Source organism: Sphaeramia orbicularis, chromosome 24 (genome assembly GCF_902148855.1).
Source record: "Sphaeramia orbicularis chromosome 24, fSphaOr1.1, whole genome shotgun sequence".
NCBI classification, from domain to species: Eukaryota; Metazoa; Chordata; class Actinopteri; order Kurtiformes; family Apogonidae; genus Sphaeramia; species Sphaeramia orbicularis.
Window position 1 is genome coordinate 48,516,833 of NC_043979.1, and position 19,246 is coordinate 48,536,078.

General features: G+C 36.0%; 1 protein-coding gene across 1 annotated transcript in view; it reads right to left on the bottom strand.

The window, feature by feature from the left end:
- The window catches only part of LOC115415336 (protein broad-minded-like), a 178,913-nt gene extending 160,705 nt beyond the window's left edge, over nt 1-18,208 (bottom strand). The window contains 11 exon segments of the mRNA XM_030128871.1: nt 2,045-2,104; nt 2,191-2,341; nt 3,781-3,842; nt 5,643-5,746; nt 6,410-6,488; nt 10,140-10,265; nt 11,208-11,279; nt 12,756-12,933; nt 15,114-15,278; nt 15,382-15,550; nt 18,185-18,208. Coding sequence (XP_029984731.1) covers nt 2,045-2,104; nt 2,191-2,341; nt 3,781-3,842; nt 5,643-5,746; nt 6,410-6,488; nt 10,140-10,265; nt 11,208-11,279; nt 12,756-12,933; nt 15,114-15,278; nt 15,382-15,536 — 1,152 coding nt within the window. The 5' untranslated portion in view covers nt 15,537-15,550; nt 18,185-18,208.
- Between the last annotated feature and the right edge of the window lie 1,038 nt (nt 18,209-19,246).

Consider the following 19,246-nt stretch of genomic DNA (forward strand, 5'->3'; position numbering starts at 1 on the left):
TTTGACCCTTCAAGGTCACTCTAGGTCAAAGGTCATGAACCCATATGAGAGTCCATATATGACTTCTATCAGCGATCAATAGGAACTACAGCCATGGAAAAAATTATCAGACCACTCCTTGTTTTCTTCAGTTTCTTGTTCATTTTAATGCCTGGTCCAACTAAAGGTCCATTTGTTTGGACAAATATAACGATACCAACAAAAACAGCTCATAGTAGTTTAATTTCAGAGCCGATGTCTAGCCTTTGAACATGTTTTCATGATAAAAAACAAAATCCCTTCAGTTCTTCCATTGATATCTATGGCACTGTACCGACAAAAACAGTGCTTTTACACATTCCATGTTTTCTTTTCTGTCTGTTTTAGTCACATGACACACACAGGAGTTCGGACTGGATGGTATAACCATTGTTTCTGATGACTTTTGATGGTCTAATCATTTTTTCCGTGACTGTATATTGATATCTGTAACAATTTATGTGTTATAAACATCAAAATGATAAATAAAGGCAAATTTTTAATATTTCAAAAATTGAAAAATCTAAATTTGTCAAATCTTTGAACAAACTTTGTAGACATTGTCCAATGTAAGATAATTACACAATTTGAAATGAATCAGAGGATATGTTTGAAGAACTGTGTATACTGTGTATGTGAACTAATGCTATGTAATGTATGTGTGAACCAAGGTTATTATCGTTCACGAAAACTAATGAAATGACGAAAACTAGAGTTGTAAAAACATTTTCGTTAACTGAAATAAATAAAACCTATAATTAAAAGAAAAAAACAATAACTAACTGAAACTGTATTGTGAGTTTACCAAACTAACAAAGACGTGTAAAAATAATGGATAAAATTCCCTTCGTTTTTGTCTTTGTCAATGTCGGATTGATATAAAATTGATTTATTTCCCTCAAGCAATTTTAGCTGCTGGCACCATATGATATTTAAGGGTCCGTCACTTGTGTTCACTTGTGGTTTCCAGTCGTCTTCTGGTCCCCACTCTACCTGGAAACATGGAGACTAAAGTTGGGAGAAAGCAGCAGAGTCCTGTCTGGGATTTATTTGAATACGACGACAGAGAAGAAGAGAAAAGGTATAAAGAAACTAAAACTAAACTGAAACTAAGCATTTAGAAAACAACAAAAACTAATAAAAACTAGCAAACCTGCTCTAAAAACGAATGAAAACAAACTGAATTAGAGAAAAAAAAAAGTCAAAACTAAATAAAACTAAACTATAATGAAAAATCCAAAACTATTAGAACCTTGGTGTGAACTAATGCTATGTAATGTGTGGGTGTAGCCATAATTTTTAAAATATTTCTAATTTTATGAATGCTGGTGTTTTACATGTTACACAGGGACAACAATTGAAAAATAGCTTTTTTGCTAAAACTGGCCCATTTATAGAAATGTTCATTAAATTTTTAAATTTTATGTTCTTATCCTGGTTTTTATCCCGGATTGTTTTTTTTCTCTTCTGGTTTTTATTGTGTTCTATTGCATCTTGTTTTTATTTTTTTGATCTTATTTATTTATTTTATTCTTTTCCTTATCCATGCTGCTGTACTGATGAATGGTGGAACACTGAGCACTTTTTGTCCTGTCTGTAAGCGTGATCAAGTACCCGTCCTACATGTTCAACGTATGGATTGTTGTGATACCAAAGCAATCACCTAGACTGCAAAACAAATCTACCAACGGGTACAAATAAAATAACCTTGACCTTGATTAATGTGTGCTGTCCCTGCTAAATAAACAAATCAATAAAAAACAAGAAATTGCGAAACGAAACAAAAACGACGCCTTCATAACAGCTGGTGTCCTATCTTCAGGTTGGACAAAAAGGGTTGGGACCAGCTTCATATCATTTCCCAAAGCCAGAACAGTCGGCGTTTTTTTCTAAGCGCTCTATAGATTGTGGAGTCCATGTGTTCTAAAGAGACGCTCAATGCTCTGTGGCTCGACTGAACGGGCTGAACTTTGCAGAAGAACAAAGGCGTCGGCAGGAGGCATTGATTATTGAGCGAATCACTCACCAGAGGTTTGTATTTTCTCTCCAGGAGTCTGAGAACCACGGTCCTGCTGTAGTATCCATGCTGAGGAGGTCAAGGACACGGATCAGACTGAGGAAGCTCAAAACAGGATACTTGGACTAGAACACCGGTCGGGTTCCGGTACATACCATCCACTTCTTAAACCAGGTAGCTTTAATATCCAACAAGGCCAGAAGGTGAACGGGCTCCAGGAACTTCTCTGTCCTTGGCGAAGTCGAGCCATTTTCAGGATGAAACGACAACAGGGAGAAGGTGCTTTCAATCACCTCCTCCATGTATCTGAAAGGAAAGTACGAAAACACAGGAATGAACAGATCAAGAATATGGAGAAAATAAGAAAAGACTAATGAAACAAAAGCGTTTTAGTTCAAACAAGGATGTTGAAAAAGCAAATGTGTGAAATTATACAGACCCAATGGTACTTTGGTGGTAGTCACCAAATGAATTTTTCTCTCTATTTAACCTTTCCTAAGTGATTTACCACCATATGTTATAATATTATCTTCTGAATGTAGTGTTTTGTAGGTCAAAATCATATATTTTCCTATATTTAATTTACTGATCATATATAGGGTGGGGAAGCAAAATTTACAATGAACATTTAGTTGTTTTTTCTCAGCAGGCACTACGTCAATTGTTTTGAAACCAAACATATACTGATGTCATAATCATACCCAACACTATTATCCATACCTTTTCAGAAACTTTTGCCCATATGAGTAATCAGGAAAGCAAACGTCAAAGAGTGTGTGATTTGCTGAATGCACTCGTCACACCAAAGGAGATTTCAAAAATAGTTGGAGTGTCCATAAAGACTGTTTATAATGGAAAGAAGAGAATGACTATGAGCAAAACTATTACCAGGAAGTCTGGAAGTGGAAGAAGCAACAAAAAACGTACCAAAGCTTTTATTAAAGCTCTCAAATCTAAAATCCTAAAGGATCCAACCAAATCCATGAGAAAAATGGCAATTGAACTTGAGGTAGACAACAAGAGCGTTAGAAATGCAGTAAAATATGATTTGAAGATTTAAATTCTCATGACTTTCAATAAACTAATTGGTCATACACTGTCTTTCAATCCCTGCCTCAAAATATTGTAAATTTTGCTTCCCCACCCTGTATATTTTCATTAAAGCTCAGAGTAAGTGAAGTAAATGTGAATAACCTGAACAACCACATACAATTTAAATTTCTTGAGAAAAATAAGTGCGATTTCAACAATATTATGTCTCAGCACAACTTAAAGACCATAGGGGGATTATCATATTGTTAAATTTGCTTAATTTTCATTCCACATTTCAGGTTGTTCACATTTGTTCTGCTTATTCACATCTTATTGTGAAAGGACAGTTTGTAAATGTAAATATTTTCATGACGTAATTTTACTTTTTTGCGTCAAACCAAGGCGAAGATTTGGAGTTGTCATTTTTTTTTGTTGGTTATTATGCTATTATCATTTTACTGTTTTGATCAAATCTGACCAAAAATAAGTCTGACACCCTGGACCGTTAATATATTCAGTGTAACTTTTGCATTTTACAGATTCATCCCACGGGCCGTATGGTTGACACCCCTGAGACAGAGCGCAAATTTCCTATTTACTAATGCAGTAGGATGTAAGTTTAACATCAAATCAAATCTTCAACAACATGTGGAACAGAGACAGATCAACCCATACAGTGAATAAACAGTAAATAAATGACAGGTGGGACTCACTTCTCTGGATGCCGGATCCAAAACGTCGTCACCTCTTTTTGAAAGTCATTCATCAGCCGGACCTGAACCAAGAAAACCAGGCAGTAATTTAGTAATGACACAAAATCAAAACAAGAGCATGACGAAATGTTTACAGTGCAATGTAGTTTAGGTCACGACGACGCAAAGTGTCGAAAGTGTTGTACAAAGATATAGATAAAAATACAAGATATGATAAAACTAGTAATATATATTTATTTATTTATTTATTTATTTATTTTTGAGAGAGAGAGAGAGAGAGATAAAAATAATAAATAAGCAACAAAATTAGTGAAAAATTAACAAAATGAGACAAAAACTGAACAAAATAGAAAATGGAAAAAAATGAACACAAATAAAGAGCACAGTTAACAAACTGATAATATTAACATTTTGTTGCTATAGGTAGATAACGGGAAAAAATGTTAGATTGATTAAAAAAGTGAACAAAATAAGAAAAAAGTGACTAAAAATGGACAAACATCACCATCAAAATGAGTAAAGACAAAAAATATGGAACAAAATTAGTGAAAAATGAACAAAATGAGACAATTTATTAAAAAATTAACAAAATAGGCAAGAAAAAAAACCCACAAAAAAATAAGTAGCACATTTAACGAAGATAGATAGATGACAGACAGATAGAAAAAGTGACCAAAAATGGACAAACATTGGACAAACATAAGCATTAAAATGAGTAAAGAAAAAAAAAGAGCAAAATTAGTGAAAAATTAACAAAATGAGTCAAAAACTGAACAAAAAAGGTAAGAAAATTGACAAAAATTAACACAAATAAGTAGCACAATGAATAAATGAATATTAACATTTTGTTGCTAAAGATAGATGGATAAATGGGAAAACATGTTAGATTGATTTAAATAAATGAACAAAATAAGAAAAAAGTGACAAAAATGGATAAATATAAGCATCAAAATGAATAAAGACAAAAAATATGCAACAAAATTAGTGAAAAATGAACAAAATGAGACAAAATGTATTTAAACATGAACAAAATAGGCAAGAAAACAAACACAAATAAGTAGCACAATTAACAAAGAGATAGATGATAGAGAGATAGAGAGATAGAGAGATAGAGAGATAGATAGATAGATAGATAAAAACTGATCAAATATATAACATCAGTCTAATTATGTGATTTTCTTATATATAAATATTTGTTAAATTGCTACAGATCTTTTCCTTTATGTTAGTGTGTGTTTTGTTTATGTTGAAAAATCATATTTATATATATTTAATTTTAACATAAATGTAATAAATAACTTACACCATATTAATCCATCTGTGAGTAGGATGCGTGAGTATTATCATGTAGACGTGCGTGTGTGCAGTGTTTTATCTCCTGGGAAAGGAAGAGGAGGATGATGGGAGTCAGCGGTACCAGAGGACACACAGATAATGAGGTGTTTTTCCAGACGCAGTGACAACAATTAACTCCTTTTAATGTGTTTGACACAGACTGGAGGTTTAAAAGAACACGTGGAGAAAAAAAAAAAGACTAAATGTGCATTCTGAGTCCGTCCGACTGCAGCTCTGATGGATTTGGACCGTTTGAACGTCCCAGGTTCTGTTTTGGCGGCTCTGTATCGTTTACTAAATTGGCTTTTTATTGTTTTTATCACTTTGTTTGTATGATTCCTCCACTGCGATACTGTAAAGGAGAACTCTACCTCAGTATAGTCACGAAACAGTAGAAATCAGCTGACTTAAATGTTGCATGCTAACAGACTGAGGTCTCGTTGGACTCCATCAGACCTGATAGTGGACGCTCTAGACGGGAGGCAAACGGCGGAAATGTACGACACACGCTAGAGGAGACGCCGCACCTGTTTGAGCAGACGGCTGATCTCAGGTCTGTTGATGTCGATGCCGGCGGAGCGGGTCGGAAATCGCAGATTCTGACTCTGAAAACTCGACTCCACGCTTTTAGCTGCGAATCATCGGGAAATGGATTCAAGGTGCGATCAAGAACAAAACACATTCATTCAGCAAACAAAGGAATTAACCCTTAAAGAACTACCTTTTTTAAAATAATTATTACCATTTATTATAATATCCTCTGCATTTTTTTTAGTATAAATCATGCATTTTCCTATATTTAACTCACTGATCATGTGGATTTTCATTAAAGCTCCAACAGTTATTACATCAAAACAGATATTGATAGACTTTGCGGTAAAAGTCCCCTTTTCTTCAGTTTTCTGTTTTTGATCAAATAATCCTCAACTTTAATCTGAGCTTTTTCTGAATATCTACGTGATCAGTGAATTAAATACAGAAAAATACATGATTTTGACTGAAACAATGCAAAATACAGATGATAATATTAAAATAAATGATGATAAATTACATAAGAAAGGTTAAATAGAGAGAAAAAACTGACACAAAAGTAGCACTGGGTCCTTATGGGTCAACACACCATTATTACACACACATATTATTATTATTGTTATTATTATTATTATTATTATTATTATTATTATTATTATTATTATTATTATCATTATTATTATTATCATTATTATTATTATTATTATCATCATTATTATCTTTATTATTATTATATTATTAGTGCAGGTAAATGCTGACCTACCCAAACTGGTGTAGATCTCTCTTGTCACATTCAGAGGAGACGAGGAGAAGCTTTTAGCGAAGAACTGCAGCACATTATCCTGAGGGAGATGAAAGGAGGTGAAAGGAGGAGGAGGCGTTATTTCAAACAATAACTGATGTGTATTTATCAAAGTGAAGCTCCTAACTATACGAATTAATGAGAGGAAATTCAATATCAGCAAAAGAAATGGATCTTCTAATGTAACTGAACAACAAACAAATATGCTGGTCCGACAATCTTTTCTTGTTTTTTTTTTAATTAAAATTACAGTGTGGGAAGACGCCGGAGCCTTCAGCTTTTATTAACGTTAATTAAAAGCCTTGAAATTGCCGACAAACTGCAGATAAATTAACCCTTCAGATGCCCAAGCGTTTTTCAAAAAATATTACATTTTGATATCTAGATTTCAAAAAGCTGCATCTGGGAGGTGGTTTGAGATAAAGTCAAACTGCAAATGAGAAAAATGTTGGCTGTGATGGGAGTAAATGTACTCATCTAATTTGCATATTGTGACATCACATGGCGGCGGCCATATTGGATTGTGTAACTTTTAGTAAAATTTAACTTGGAACATATTTACATGGAAGTTTTCTTTGTGTTTTTGGTTTTTTGTCATTTTATCCGTAAAATAAATGAACTTAAACATTAGTAGAGAGTGAATGCAGTCAGTTTTAGTATCTTTTCATCCAAATCTGTCCTTATTTATCCAAACTAAAACTAAATCAACTTTACTTCCTTACTAAACCAGTTCAGGACCACGCCTTTAAACTGGATTTACTTCTTCACTTTGAATAGAAACATGCCCTGAAATGGTGTTAGGACTGAAGGGGCACATGTCCGCCACCTATTGGTGGGAGGTGGGAACAAGATTTGGTAACTATCTGGAGCTATTATGGTCTGTTTCAGTCAGTTATGTCACTTGCCACAACTTTGGCGCTTAAAGGGTTAATGTATTTATTAGGCAAGGCAGCTTTATTTCTAAAGCACATTTCATGTACAAGACAATTCAAAGTGCTTTACATAAAACATTAAAAGCATTACAGCAGAAGGCATGAGAAAGACAAAAACAAAAATCAGATAAATAGGTAAAACAGATAAACAGATAAAAGAGACCAGCAGATAAAACAGATAAAAACTTTTGGCTTTAAAGGAACAGTGCAGATCTGAACTGATGAATACAAACTCTACTCAAATGCAGCTGAGAACAGGTGGGTCTGGAACCTGGGTTTAAATAAACTGAGTGTTTCAGCTGATCTGAGGTTTTCTGGGAGTTTGTTCCAGACATGTGGAACATAGAAGCTGAACGCAGCTTCTCCAGGTCTGGTTCTGACTCTGGGAACTGACAACAGACCAGATCCAGATGACCTGAGGGGTCTGGTGGGCTCATACTGGGTCAGGAGGTCACTAATGTAGTTTGGTCCTAAACCATTCAGAGCTTTACAGACCAGCAACAGAACTGGAAAGTCTATCCTCAGACGGACAGGCAGCCAGTGGAAGGAGCTCAGAGCTGGACTAATGTGGTCCACTTTTCTGGTCTTAGTGAGGACTCTAGCAGCAGAGTTCTGAATGAGCTGCAGTTGTCTAATGGATTTTTTTAGGTCGACCTGTGAAGACACTGTTACAATAATCGAGCCGACTGCAGATGAATGCATGGACTAGTTTTATTATAAAAAATGTATGAATTTCTGATGACGGTCTTTACCAATACTGTAAAACATGTGCATTTACTAGAACAGATGACCGACACGATGTGACTGCAGAAAGAACTGGGTGAAGAACTTTGGGAAAAATGGCACGTTTACAAAACCTGTGAGACAAACTTGTAAAACCATTAAAGGCGTCCATACACTGTGCGGTTTTACAGACGATTTCTCACTGGTGCGACTCTTTCTGGGATGGGTCCGATGTACCTCTAATGGTGTGAGAGGTTTGGTGCAGCGGACATGGGCTAAGGAGAAGACGTGAACACCTCACCACCAGCAATCGTGTGTTCGCAAAGAAAACGGAGCTGTTTGAAATCCTGCTCGCTCCTCGTGAGGGTATCGCCACGAGCCCATGGGCCTCAAATTCTCACACTGTGCATGCACCAACACAGAAGCGTACAGTAGCGTACAAGCTAACAGTAGCTGGCTATTGTCCTAGTGCAGTTTAGCTTCTGCAGCTTCCCTCTAGTTCCCTTTGCTGTAGGATGACAGCCCATACTGTCCACGTCTGGACAGACAACTCCTGCACCAAACACGTGGTCGTCTTTTCTTCTTTTTTGATTCCTCACAGATGATGGCACATATTACCAAAGCAGCTCATTGGTTTTTGTTTAGCACTTCCATTTCGTGACTCACACCAATACATGATTGTCTATGCACTTTTATGGATTCCTTGGTATTTTAACGTTGTATTTCCAGATCCAACACTGGAACATGTGGTGCGTCCTCTGGTGTATGATCCTACAGTGTGGTGCGTCCTCTGGTGTATGGACCTACAGTGTGGTGCGTCCTCTGGTGTATGGACCTACAGTGTGGTGCGTCCTCTGGTGTATGGTCCTACAGTGTGGTGCGTCCTCTGGTGTATGGTCCTACAGTGTGGTGCGCCCTCTGGTGTATGGCCCTACAGTGTGGTGCGTCCTCTGGTGTATGGTCCTTCAGTGTGGTGCGTCCTCTGGTGTATGGTCCTACAGTGTGGTGCATCCTCTGGTGTATGGTCCTACAGTGTGGTGCGTCCTCTGGTGTATGATCCTACAGTGTGGTGCGTCCTCTGGTGTATGGTCCTACAGTGTGGTGCATCCTCTGGTGTATGGTCCTACAGTGTGGTGCGTCCTCTGGTGTATGGCCCTACAGTGTGGTGCGTCCTCTGGTGTATGGCCCTACAGTGTGGTGCGTCCTCTGGTGTATGGTCTTACAGTGTGGTGCGTCCTCTGGTGTATGGTCCTACGGTGTGGTGCATCCTCTGGTGTATGGTCCTACGGTGTGAGCAGTCAGGTCCCATACCAGCATCGGTCCATACAGTGTCAGAACATGAATGGTGAGCCTGACGTTACCATTGATTCGCACAGTTTGAGATGGAGCTGCGCGCAACGATCGAAATAATCGCACAGTGTATGGACGCCTTAAGTGTAAAAACTGTGTTGTTTGTCTGAGCAATGTGATCTTTGTAACCCCTTGACTTCATGACCTGTTTGTTTTGTTTTTTGTTTTTGAATCTGTAAAAAAAAAAAAAAAAAAAAAACTCCTTTCTTCTCTTATTTCTGTATACTATACTACCTTTTTTTTTTTTAACGATTTGAGTTCCTTTATCATTATTTATGGTTTCTGTTTTTGATTTTCTTTTATGTTTTTCCTTATTTATTTATTTATTTATTTTTGGCCTGTGGGTTGGGTGGGTGGGAAGGGATGGGTGTTGACAGTCAGATATGTCATTCTTGATTGCGCATTGACTGTTACGAATTGATATAATGTCTGTTGTGTTCATTGAAAATGTTCAATAAATATAGTTGGAAAAAAAAAAAACTACCATTAAGTGTAAAAACTGTGTTGTTTGTGCAATATGATCTTCATAACCCCTTGACCTCATGACCTGTTTGTTTTTTGTTTTTGAATCTGTAAAAAAAAAAAAATCATTAATAAAGAGTTAAAATATATATGAATTTCTGGGACATGGACTATAATTTCTGTGTCGCCGCTGTGTTGAGTAAATGAAGGCGATGTGGACTCACGCTGAGGTCGGGGTCGGACTCGGCCAGAGCTGCACAGAGGTTCCTCCGAAGGCTGCTCCAACTCTCACAACTCAGCACGTCGGACGGAGGAGCACAGCAGAGCACCTGCAGAGCCTCCCATCGCACCTACAACAAACACAAACACAGTGATGGGACTGGACTGAAGGCTCATTTATTCATTTATTGATTTATTTTGCACATACATAACTATGATCAAAGTCATAATAAAACAGTAAAGGTGCAGGTCGAGGCAAAAAGTCTGAAATGACATGTTTTAAAGCCTCCATCTTATAAACACTTAAACATTATAAAAGTTATGAGACTTCCACAGTCCATACACATTCACAATTCATTAAAAAAAAGAAAAACAATATAAATACATACATCTGTATTAACCCTTTCATGCACACTGGTCACTACAGTGGACAGCTATTCTACAGCTGTTCCCTTGTATATTCATGGATTTTGTTGTTCTTTTTTTCTTTTTTTACACATATCTTTATTAAAGTTTTAAGACACTACATATCTTTTCTGACATGAATTGGTAACATTATGTAGATCTCTCCTGAGCATAAACCCCCAGAATCACAAGCTCTCCCCATAGTTTTCACACAATTTATCAATAAATACATGTTTCTGTGCGTCAAAAATTAAACGTGTGGTGTCCAGCTGAGTGGACATTTTTGCAACTTCATGAAAAACAGGTTCATGATATTTTTTTTTTCATTATTATTTTTTTTATGTATTTTTAATTTTTTTTCATTATTTTTTTAATTTTTTTATTTTTTTATTTTTCAGAATAAAATTTTCAATTGCATTGTTTTTTTCATGCCTAAACAGGAATAAAAACACTCAGGAGAAAATGTTGATTAAGGTTCTCATAATTTGTGCATGAAAGGGTGAAAGTGATATCATAATTGATTTCCTTAAATATTTCCTAAATGATATCTCTGATGCGCTGTTTCCAAGAACATGTGAAAATTGGCTCCACATTACCAGTGTTGTGCAAGTTACTTCCAAACTGTAATACATTACAGATTACCATCTGTGCAGACATCACGTTCCCACCTCTTTGGGTCGGCTGGAGTCCAGTTTTTCAGTCAAAGCCTGCAGCTGCTCATGTCTGATGAATCCATAACTCTAGAGAGAATAAAAAAAAAAAAGGAGGTGAGACTAAATCATGAAAGGCTATAAAACAAAAGTCATAAAGAGATTCTACTGTTAGACATTAAGTTTTACAATCAAGACATGTTTTATGCGCCATTCTCTGGGTTTAATGCTGCCTTCAGGTGCTATCGGGAAGATGATTCTATCCACTTGAGAATTCGAAATTATGTTTGCGCTGTGTTCAAGTGCTTTTTTTTGCCGTAGTGAAATGAAAAATGGCTGACGCTACTTGTGTAAAACAGTTTTGGATGTGTTAAATCATTTGCTACAGCATTTTTTTTTTTTTTTCAAATTATGTATAATACAAATATGTAAAGTCATCAGGTAACAGCAGCACAACATTAATAAAAGCAGCGTTTATCATTCATTCATTTTCTGAACCCGCTTTATCCTCACTAGGGTCACGGGGGTCGCTTGGAGCCTATCCCAGCTACATAGGGGCAAAGGCGGGGTTCACCCTGGACAAGTCTCCAGTTCATCACAGGGCTGAACATATAGAGACAAACAATCACTCTCACATTCGCACCTATGGGCAATTTAGATTAACCAATTAACCTATCAGTGCATGTGTTTGGAGGGTGGGAGGAGCCAGAGTACCAGAGAGAACCCACGCAGACACGAGGAGAACATACAAACTCCACACAGAAAGGTCCCACCCCCTGTCGACTGGTGATTGAATCGAACCCAGGACCTTCTGTCTGTGAGGCACGAGTGCTAACCACTGCACCACTGTGTCGCCCATATATATAATATAATTTACATAAACGCATAATACAATAAGACATACACTACAAACAAAAGTTAAGGATATTTCTTTTTTTTTATCATTTTTGCCATTTGTAAATAAAACTATGTCTGGTCGTTAAAAAAATGTGTTTCAATTCACACACAAAAAAGTAAAAAGCACTGTGCGACAATCCCAAACGAAAAAAATAGCCCAAAAATGAAAAACACCCTTAACTTTTTGTTTGCAGTGTACATATACGTACACTTGAGATCAAATTGGGCTGAATGTGGAACCTGAATTAAAACGACATCCCTGAGTTAAAACATCGAGAAAGAAAGAACGGACCATGTATTAAAAAAAAAAAAAAAAAACATGCTACTTGAGCCATTTCAGTTTTTCCGTATTTTGAAAGAATATGTTACGCGGTGGATTTGTTCATGAATAATCAGCATATGAATGGTTTCACGCAAACAGAAACACAAATCATATGTTTATTTTTATCAACCTGGTAAAGAACTTAGGTGGAAATAGTGTCATGTTCAGAATAAGAGCTGAAAATCCAATATTTACTGTATTTTTATAGCGCTCACTGGTTTGCCAAACATAAATGAGTAAGAAATGGAACACCAGTCAGTCCAAATGCCGTCCACAGAACTTCATAAACGTAGGAGTCATCAATAACACGTGCGGAGGTGCCGAACACGTCAAAAAGCCGGTCTGACCTGGTTGAAGGAGGAGTCGCTGTCGGAGCAGTTGTCGTTGTACTGGCTGTTGGACTGACTGGACTGCTTGTCTCGGTGCATCTCCTCCTTCCTCATCTGGTCCTCCTCGAATTTACCGATCAGCGACTCCACGACTAGAGTCATTGTGTTTTTCAACGTCTGCATCATCTGCTGGTACCTGTCAAAGAAAAAAAAAAAAGCATTTAGGTGCGTTATTGATCAGGGTTAATGTTATAGTTCTTTTTTTTTTTTTAATTCTCTTTTTATTAGAAAGGCAAATGTCCATTACATACATTAATTACAGAATCATTCAAAAAAAAAAACAAAAAAAAAAAAACATTAGCATAGATACAGAAAGTTTCGATCATTATATCCATATTGCCCTTCTAGAATTTCTTTTTATGGACCATTAATTTCGGTTGAAACATTAATACAACAAAACAGAACAGGGGAGCGCGCCACCTCATACAATCACAACCTCACATAAAAGCAGACAGATTTACACAAAACACAAATACAATCGAATGAAATCCGATCTGATTGGTTTTCGTACTCAGTCCATTTGGACCAGATATTATATTTTTTTTCTTTTTCAGCTTTGAGGGAAAAGGATATCTTCTCCGTAACGTAAATCTCATAGACAGTTCCAATCCATTCATCAATAGTGGGCGGTTCTACTTTTAACCGTTTCCTCGTAGCTGATTTCTTCCTGGCTGCCAACAGTTTAGCCAGTAATTTTTTGTCTTTAATGTTCCATGACTCAAACGGTAGACTGCCCAAATACATGGTTTCAAAATGTTATAGTTCATGAAAAACACTGGTCTACAATTTTTTAGAAATGATTTGCTTCACAGATTAAATGTGCTAAATGTTGATAAGATTAATTGGAAAATAAATGACAAAAGTGCCGGTTTGCTGATGTTTTCAAGGTATATGATGAAGTGTTATGACACATATATATTGGTTTATGTACATTTATATAATAGTTTTATAAATCTTCCACTAAATAGAACCTGTAAAGTGAATGTATTCTAATGTGCAGACAGTGTTTGGAAGTGGATCTTGTAGCTCTGAGACAAATATTCCTTTTGAGTCAAACCCATTCTTTCATTAATTCTTGAATTTCACATTTTGACCCAAGGCTGGATCTTGGAAACTTCAGCCAACCAGCATTTTTGACTGGATTTTTCTTTATCAGTGACTCTCATGTGGTAAAATTTCATTACTTTTATTCTGGAAGCGTTTTCCTTGTAGACCAGTGAAATAAGAGTAAAAGCCAGGGTTTGTACACATTTTTCGAGCACTTTCCAGGGTCATTTTCACCTCATCGCTGGGGTCAAACATATCTACAGGAATACATATACTGATGTGTCACCTCTCTGTATATAGCTTTGGCTTGGCAACTAACCCTGCAGAGTTAATATTAACCTTGCGTTAGTCCCCTGGGGGGGTTTTGTCACCCCAGTTTTGCTTAAGTGCTCGTAATTTCTAGTTGTCAACTTATTTCTTTTTCTCCCTCCCAGTACTCTTCTAACTCAACAAGAGTGGATCACATGTAGCGTGGCGCAGTTGTCCTTGGAGGCAGACGTCGCTTTGTCCTTCTGGGGTGTTCAGTCACCCCACCAGACTAACATGGGGATTTTTTTATGATTTATATATAATTACATACAATTCATATGTAGATATAATTACATATTACGTATAGGGCTGTGTATTGGCAGACTGAAGGGCCTCAGCCCCAAATGTCACATTATGTTGTGGAATAAATGTTTTGGGAGCTCACAGGTCGTTAATTTTGGGATCCTGCACACCTCTTATTTTTTGGATGTTCATCTTTTTACAAAAATGTCCACTCAGCTGGACACTGTGCATTTAATTTTTGAAGCAAAGAAACATGTATTTAAAACCCATCATCAGAAAGTGATGTACTGTGTGAAAACTATGAAATAAAAACATTTTTAATGCCACTAATCTGATGTTTTCTCACATTTTAACACACTCTAATACTAGTTATTACTCACTTCAAGGAGATAATATGCAAAAAAAAAAAAAAAAAATTAAGAAAACTGTTAATTACAGTCTAGTAACATTAGAAATTGATTTACAATAAAACATGTTAGTGCAGATCAGGTTTATCAAGAACAGCAAAGTTACAGTAATGGTCTGAATGTCAGTGTTTGGGATGGTGCATAAGCGTCCACTGTGTTGGCTGATACGGAACTAAAACAACAAAATCCATGAATATACAAGAGAACAGCTGGAGAAGAACTGACCACTGGAGTGACCACTGTGCATGAAAGGGTTAGGTATACTACAGGGAGGCAGAGGTGGGTTTGAGGGGAACACATGTAGACTCACTCATCCGACGCCCTGGTCTTTCGAGTGACGGCGTGGATCAGGGTGTCGTGACCTGATCCAATGGCGTGTTGACCGTCCCCTCGGCTCAGGTTCTTGGTCTCCTCCTCCACCACCGTTCCCAGTGAATTCTCCACATACTGACGGAGGTATTTTACAAAGTCATAACTGAAAGGGAAAATAAAATAAAGTCACTGTCTGTGGTTTAAACCGACATGTGACACCCCGTCTGAGCGCCAAACTTTCTGAGTTCAGTTCAGCTCAGACTTACTTGTGGAAGTTCTTGTCCGTCTCCTCCAGGTGCAGGAGGATCTCTTCAGCACATTCAGTGGACGGAGCGGCAGAAATCCTGTCGCTGATGCTGCGCAGAAGCTGCTGGAGGAGCGACTGCAGCTCCACCTCATCTTCAGCCAACAGCTGAGACATCTGTGGTGTTGAACCTGAAGACGGGACACAAACGGGAATGTTCTTTTTATTGGAAGGGGAGTATAATTACAGTAATTATAATCTATGTATTTTATAGTCGCAGCTGCTTCATTTAATCTTACATCGTTGAGATACATTAGCAAAGACTGTTAATTACTGGTTGTTTTTCCATTGTTTTTAAATTGTACATCTTTTCATGTCTTTTTAACCCTTTACAACCTGACGTGTCATCACTGACACACCCTGTGCATTTACAGTTTGGATGGCTGTAACTCTTTCACTGTTTGTCCAATTGGAAAATTTCTAACGGTTTCTGAAATGTGAGAAGTTGCACTTTATCGGCTTTATTGGGTCATTACGGTAATGGCCATGTAGAGATGCAACGATATGAAATTTTCATATCACGGTTACTGTGACCAAAATGATCACGGTTATTATTATTATCATGGTATTGTTGAAATTGTGCTCAAAATGTTCAAAAAGTACTAATACACACACTGAAAATTAATTTAACCAAGTTGTATTTTGAAAAAAACAAACAAACAAATAAAATAATTGGCACAATGTACCTTCTGTTGCAGAAACATTCAAATATTAATCTATTCTTGTATTTTATTATTTTATTTTAGTTTTTATTTATTCTTCTGCACAGCACTTTGGTCCACTGAGGTTGTTTTAAAGTGCTTTAAATAAGGTTGGATTGGATTATTTTATCATCACCAATAGCTGTTTTAAAGTAGTTTTTCATAGTTTAAACAGGTGTAAGTGTATATGAAAAGACTAATCAAAACAAAGATTGAAAACTTAAATTTGTAAGTGAAGAGATTTTTTGTAATTGATAGTAATAAAGTTTCAGTGCATTTTTAGTTTTCATGACCTTGACAGATTTTACACCAAAACTACACTAATAGATTTATGTTTCACATTCATTTACTGATGTTACAAGTGACTAGAATAAGAGCAGAAAGTCTTCTTTGCTGGTGTCAATGACAAGTCTATAAACAAATTCAAGTCAAGAAACCTTTATATGAAGTAGTTCAAATCAACTCAACCTTAAAACACTTGGAACACTAAAATGCCAGTAGAGGAAAAAGTTTTCAGACACCTTTAAATTTTCACACAATCTCAAATGTTATCATGAAATATTTGCAGAAAAATCTTATTTTGGTGTTTCAGTAGGTGTGGCTGCAGCAGACACAAACAAATGCAAATGATTTTTTTGTTTCTTGTTAACAAAAAAAAGGAAACTACATATTGCTTGTATTAAAAAAAAAAGGTGTCTAAAATATCTCTGTATTGAGTAAAGCAAAATATGTTAGATTATAAAGCAATGAGAATTTTATATTGTTCACTTATTCTGTCATATTTGAGTTCTTGTATTGAAGTATGGGCCAACACATAGGAACACAAAGCCATTGTTTTTATGACAGAAAAGAGCAATAAGAATAATGTACAATGTTAATTTCAGGTAACATACAAATGAACTGTGTATTAAATTTACAGAGTTAGCTTAATTAAGGACATTGTTGATTGTGTTTCGAGCGAGAAAAGGACTGATTTGTTTTAGTATGACAGGATAAAAAACATAGAAGGACGTTTAATTTTAAACAACAAAGGGTAAGGACCAATGTAAAGCAAATGTGGGATTCTTTGGCAATGGAAGAGAAGAGCTGTACACATATCTTTCAATTTAAAAGGTTGTATAAGGAGAGAATAGAGAAGCTTTAAAAAAACAAAAAACAAACATGTACTGAAATCATTTTACTTATGGATTTTGGATTTGTTAATTTTATTGACAATCATATAAACTGTTTTGTATTAGCAGTAACGGCAACTTATCTGATGTGAGATTTTTTAAAGAAAGGAGCAGGTATTAGGCCTGTAAGTTTTCTTCATCCTGCTATTTTCTAATCATTTCAACTGGAATGAATAAATAAATGAAATGAAAACTAAATTCTTCAGTTTCAACATGTTATGCCCTCGAGAATTAAAAACTACTTAACAGAGTTCAATAACTTGTGTGACTTCTAATAGCTGCATCACAAATGCATGCAGTGTCCAAAACCTTTTCTCCACCACTGTACAACACACACATAAATGCAGCTGTAACATTAATTAAAAACACCAGGGACCATTTCACTGCACAATAACTACTATTCTTTCTCATACATTGAGTACAATTTGTAAATAATACTTACATATTGAAGTAGGGTGTTAAATGAAGCACATTTACTTGATATAAATCTAATAGTAATGAGTTAATCCTGTGTGTTAAAGGCTTGTAATTATAAACAGGTGTGTTAATGGGGCTTAATGCCTCTATCTAGTATGTTAACCAAAGTGCCTAACTAAAAATCTAAACCCACTTTCATGCATTATTTTCTCTGGAAATAGTATCAACATTCCCTGTGAACCATGCAGATAATGTCATTTTTATTCATGCTTATGTATTTATTTTCCATTTCAGACTCAGAAATATTTAAATCATCAGTGTTTAGCCTGACGCTTCTTTATGCTAATGCTAATGCTAGCTGCCAAACTAAGCACATTTAGCAACAACCGCGTCTTGTTTTGATAAAAAATTAACTTCGCGGCAGCACAAGCCGATAAACGCGGCCTCGTAGACGGTGTATTTTAAAACCGGTCACCTTGTTATCTCCTCGGCTGAAACCTTCTTTATTTATCCAGGTAGGTTTAGCATCTTGGCAGCGGTGAGTAGCGACAGCTGCGTCTCTATGGAAACCTTCCCCGCTCTGCTGCGCGTTTACAGCGGTGCATTGTGGGAATGCTAAAACTTCAGGCTCCATCGGAAACAAGCAATTCACTTCTAAAACAGAGTGGGAGGATATCTAAACAACGCGCTACATTTATAATATTTATAATATAATAATAAAATGTAATAATTACTGATGATGATGATGATGATAATGATAACGTAATAAAAATGATACGTTTATTTAAGTGATTTCCATTAAAGTGTTGTACAACAAATAAAATATAAGAGTAAAAATTATATAAGAACAGGTTATGGTTGCCGCAAAAATTAAAAAAAAAAAAAAAAAAATCTACATCTGTGCATAATTATGAACTAAGCAGTTTTTAGTGGGCTATATGTAAATATATTAACCCTTTCATGCACGAATTATGAGAACCTTAGTCAAGATTTTTTCTTCAGTGTTTAGCCATGAAAAAAACAATGCGATCGAGTTTTTTTTTCTATGGAGTTACAAAAATATCCATGCATTTAATTTTGAAGTAAAGAAACGTGTGTTTAAAACCAATATCAGAAAGTGATATGAAAACAATGAAATAAAAACATTTTTAATGCTGCTAATCTGATGTCTTCTTACATTTTAACATATTCTAATGCTAGTAATTACTCACTTCATGGAGATAATATGCAAAAAAAAAAAACTTCTTGTCTAACAAATAACAATTGATTTACACTCAGACACGTTAGTGCAGATCAGGTTTATCTAGAACAGTAAAGTTACAGTAATGATCTGAATTACAGTGTATGGGATGGTGCATAAGTGTCCACTGTGGTTGGCTGATATGGAACTAAAACAACAAAACCCATGAATATACAAGAGAACAGCTGGAGAAGAACTGTCCACTGGAGTGGACAGTGCATGAAAGGGTTAAACACTGTACCAAACCTACAGCACTGAGATACATGTAAGATAAATCTATTGTTTTCAATTTTAATA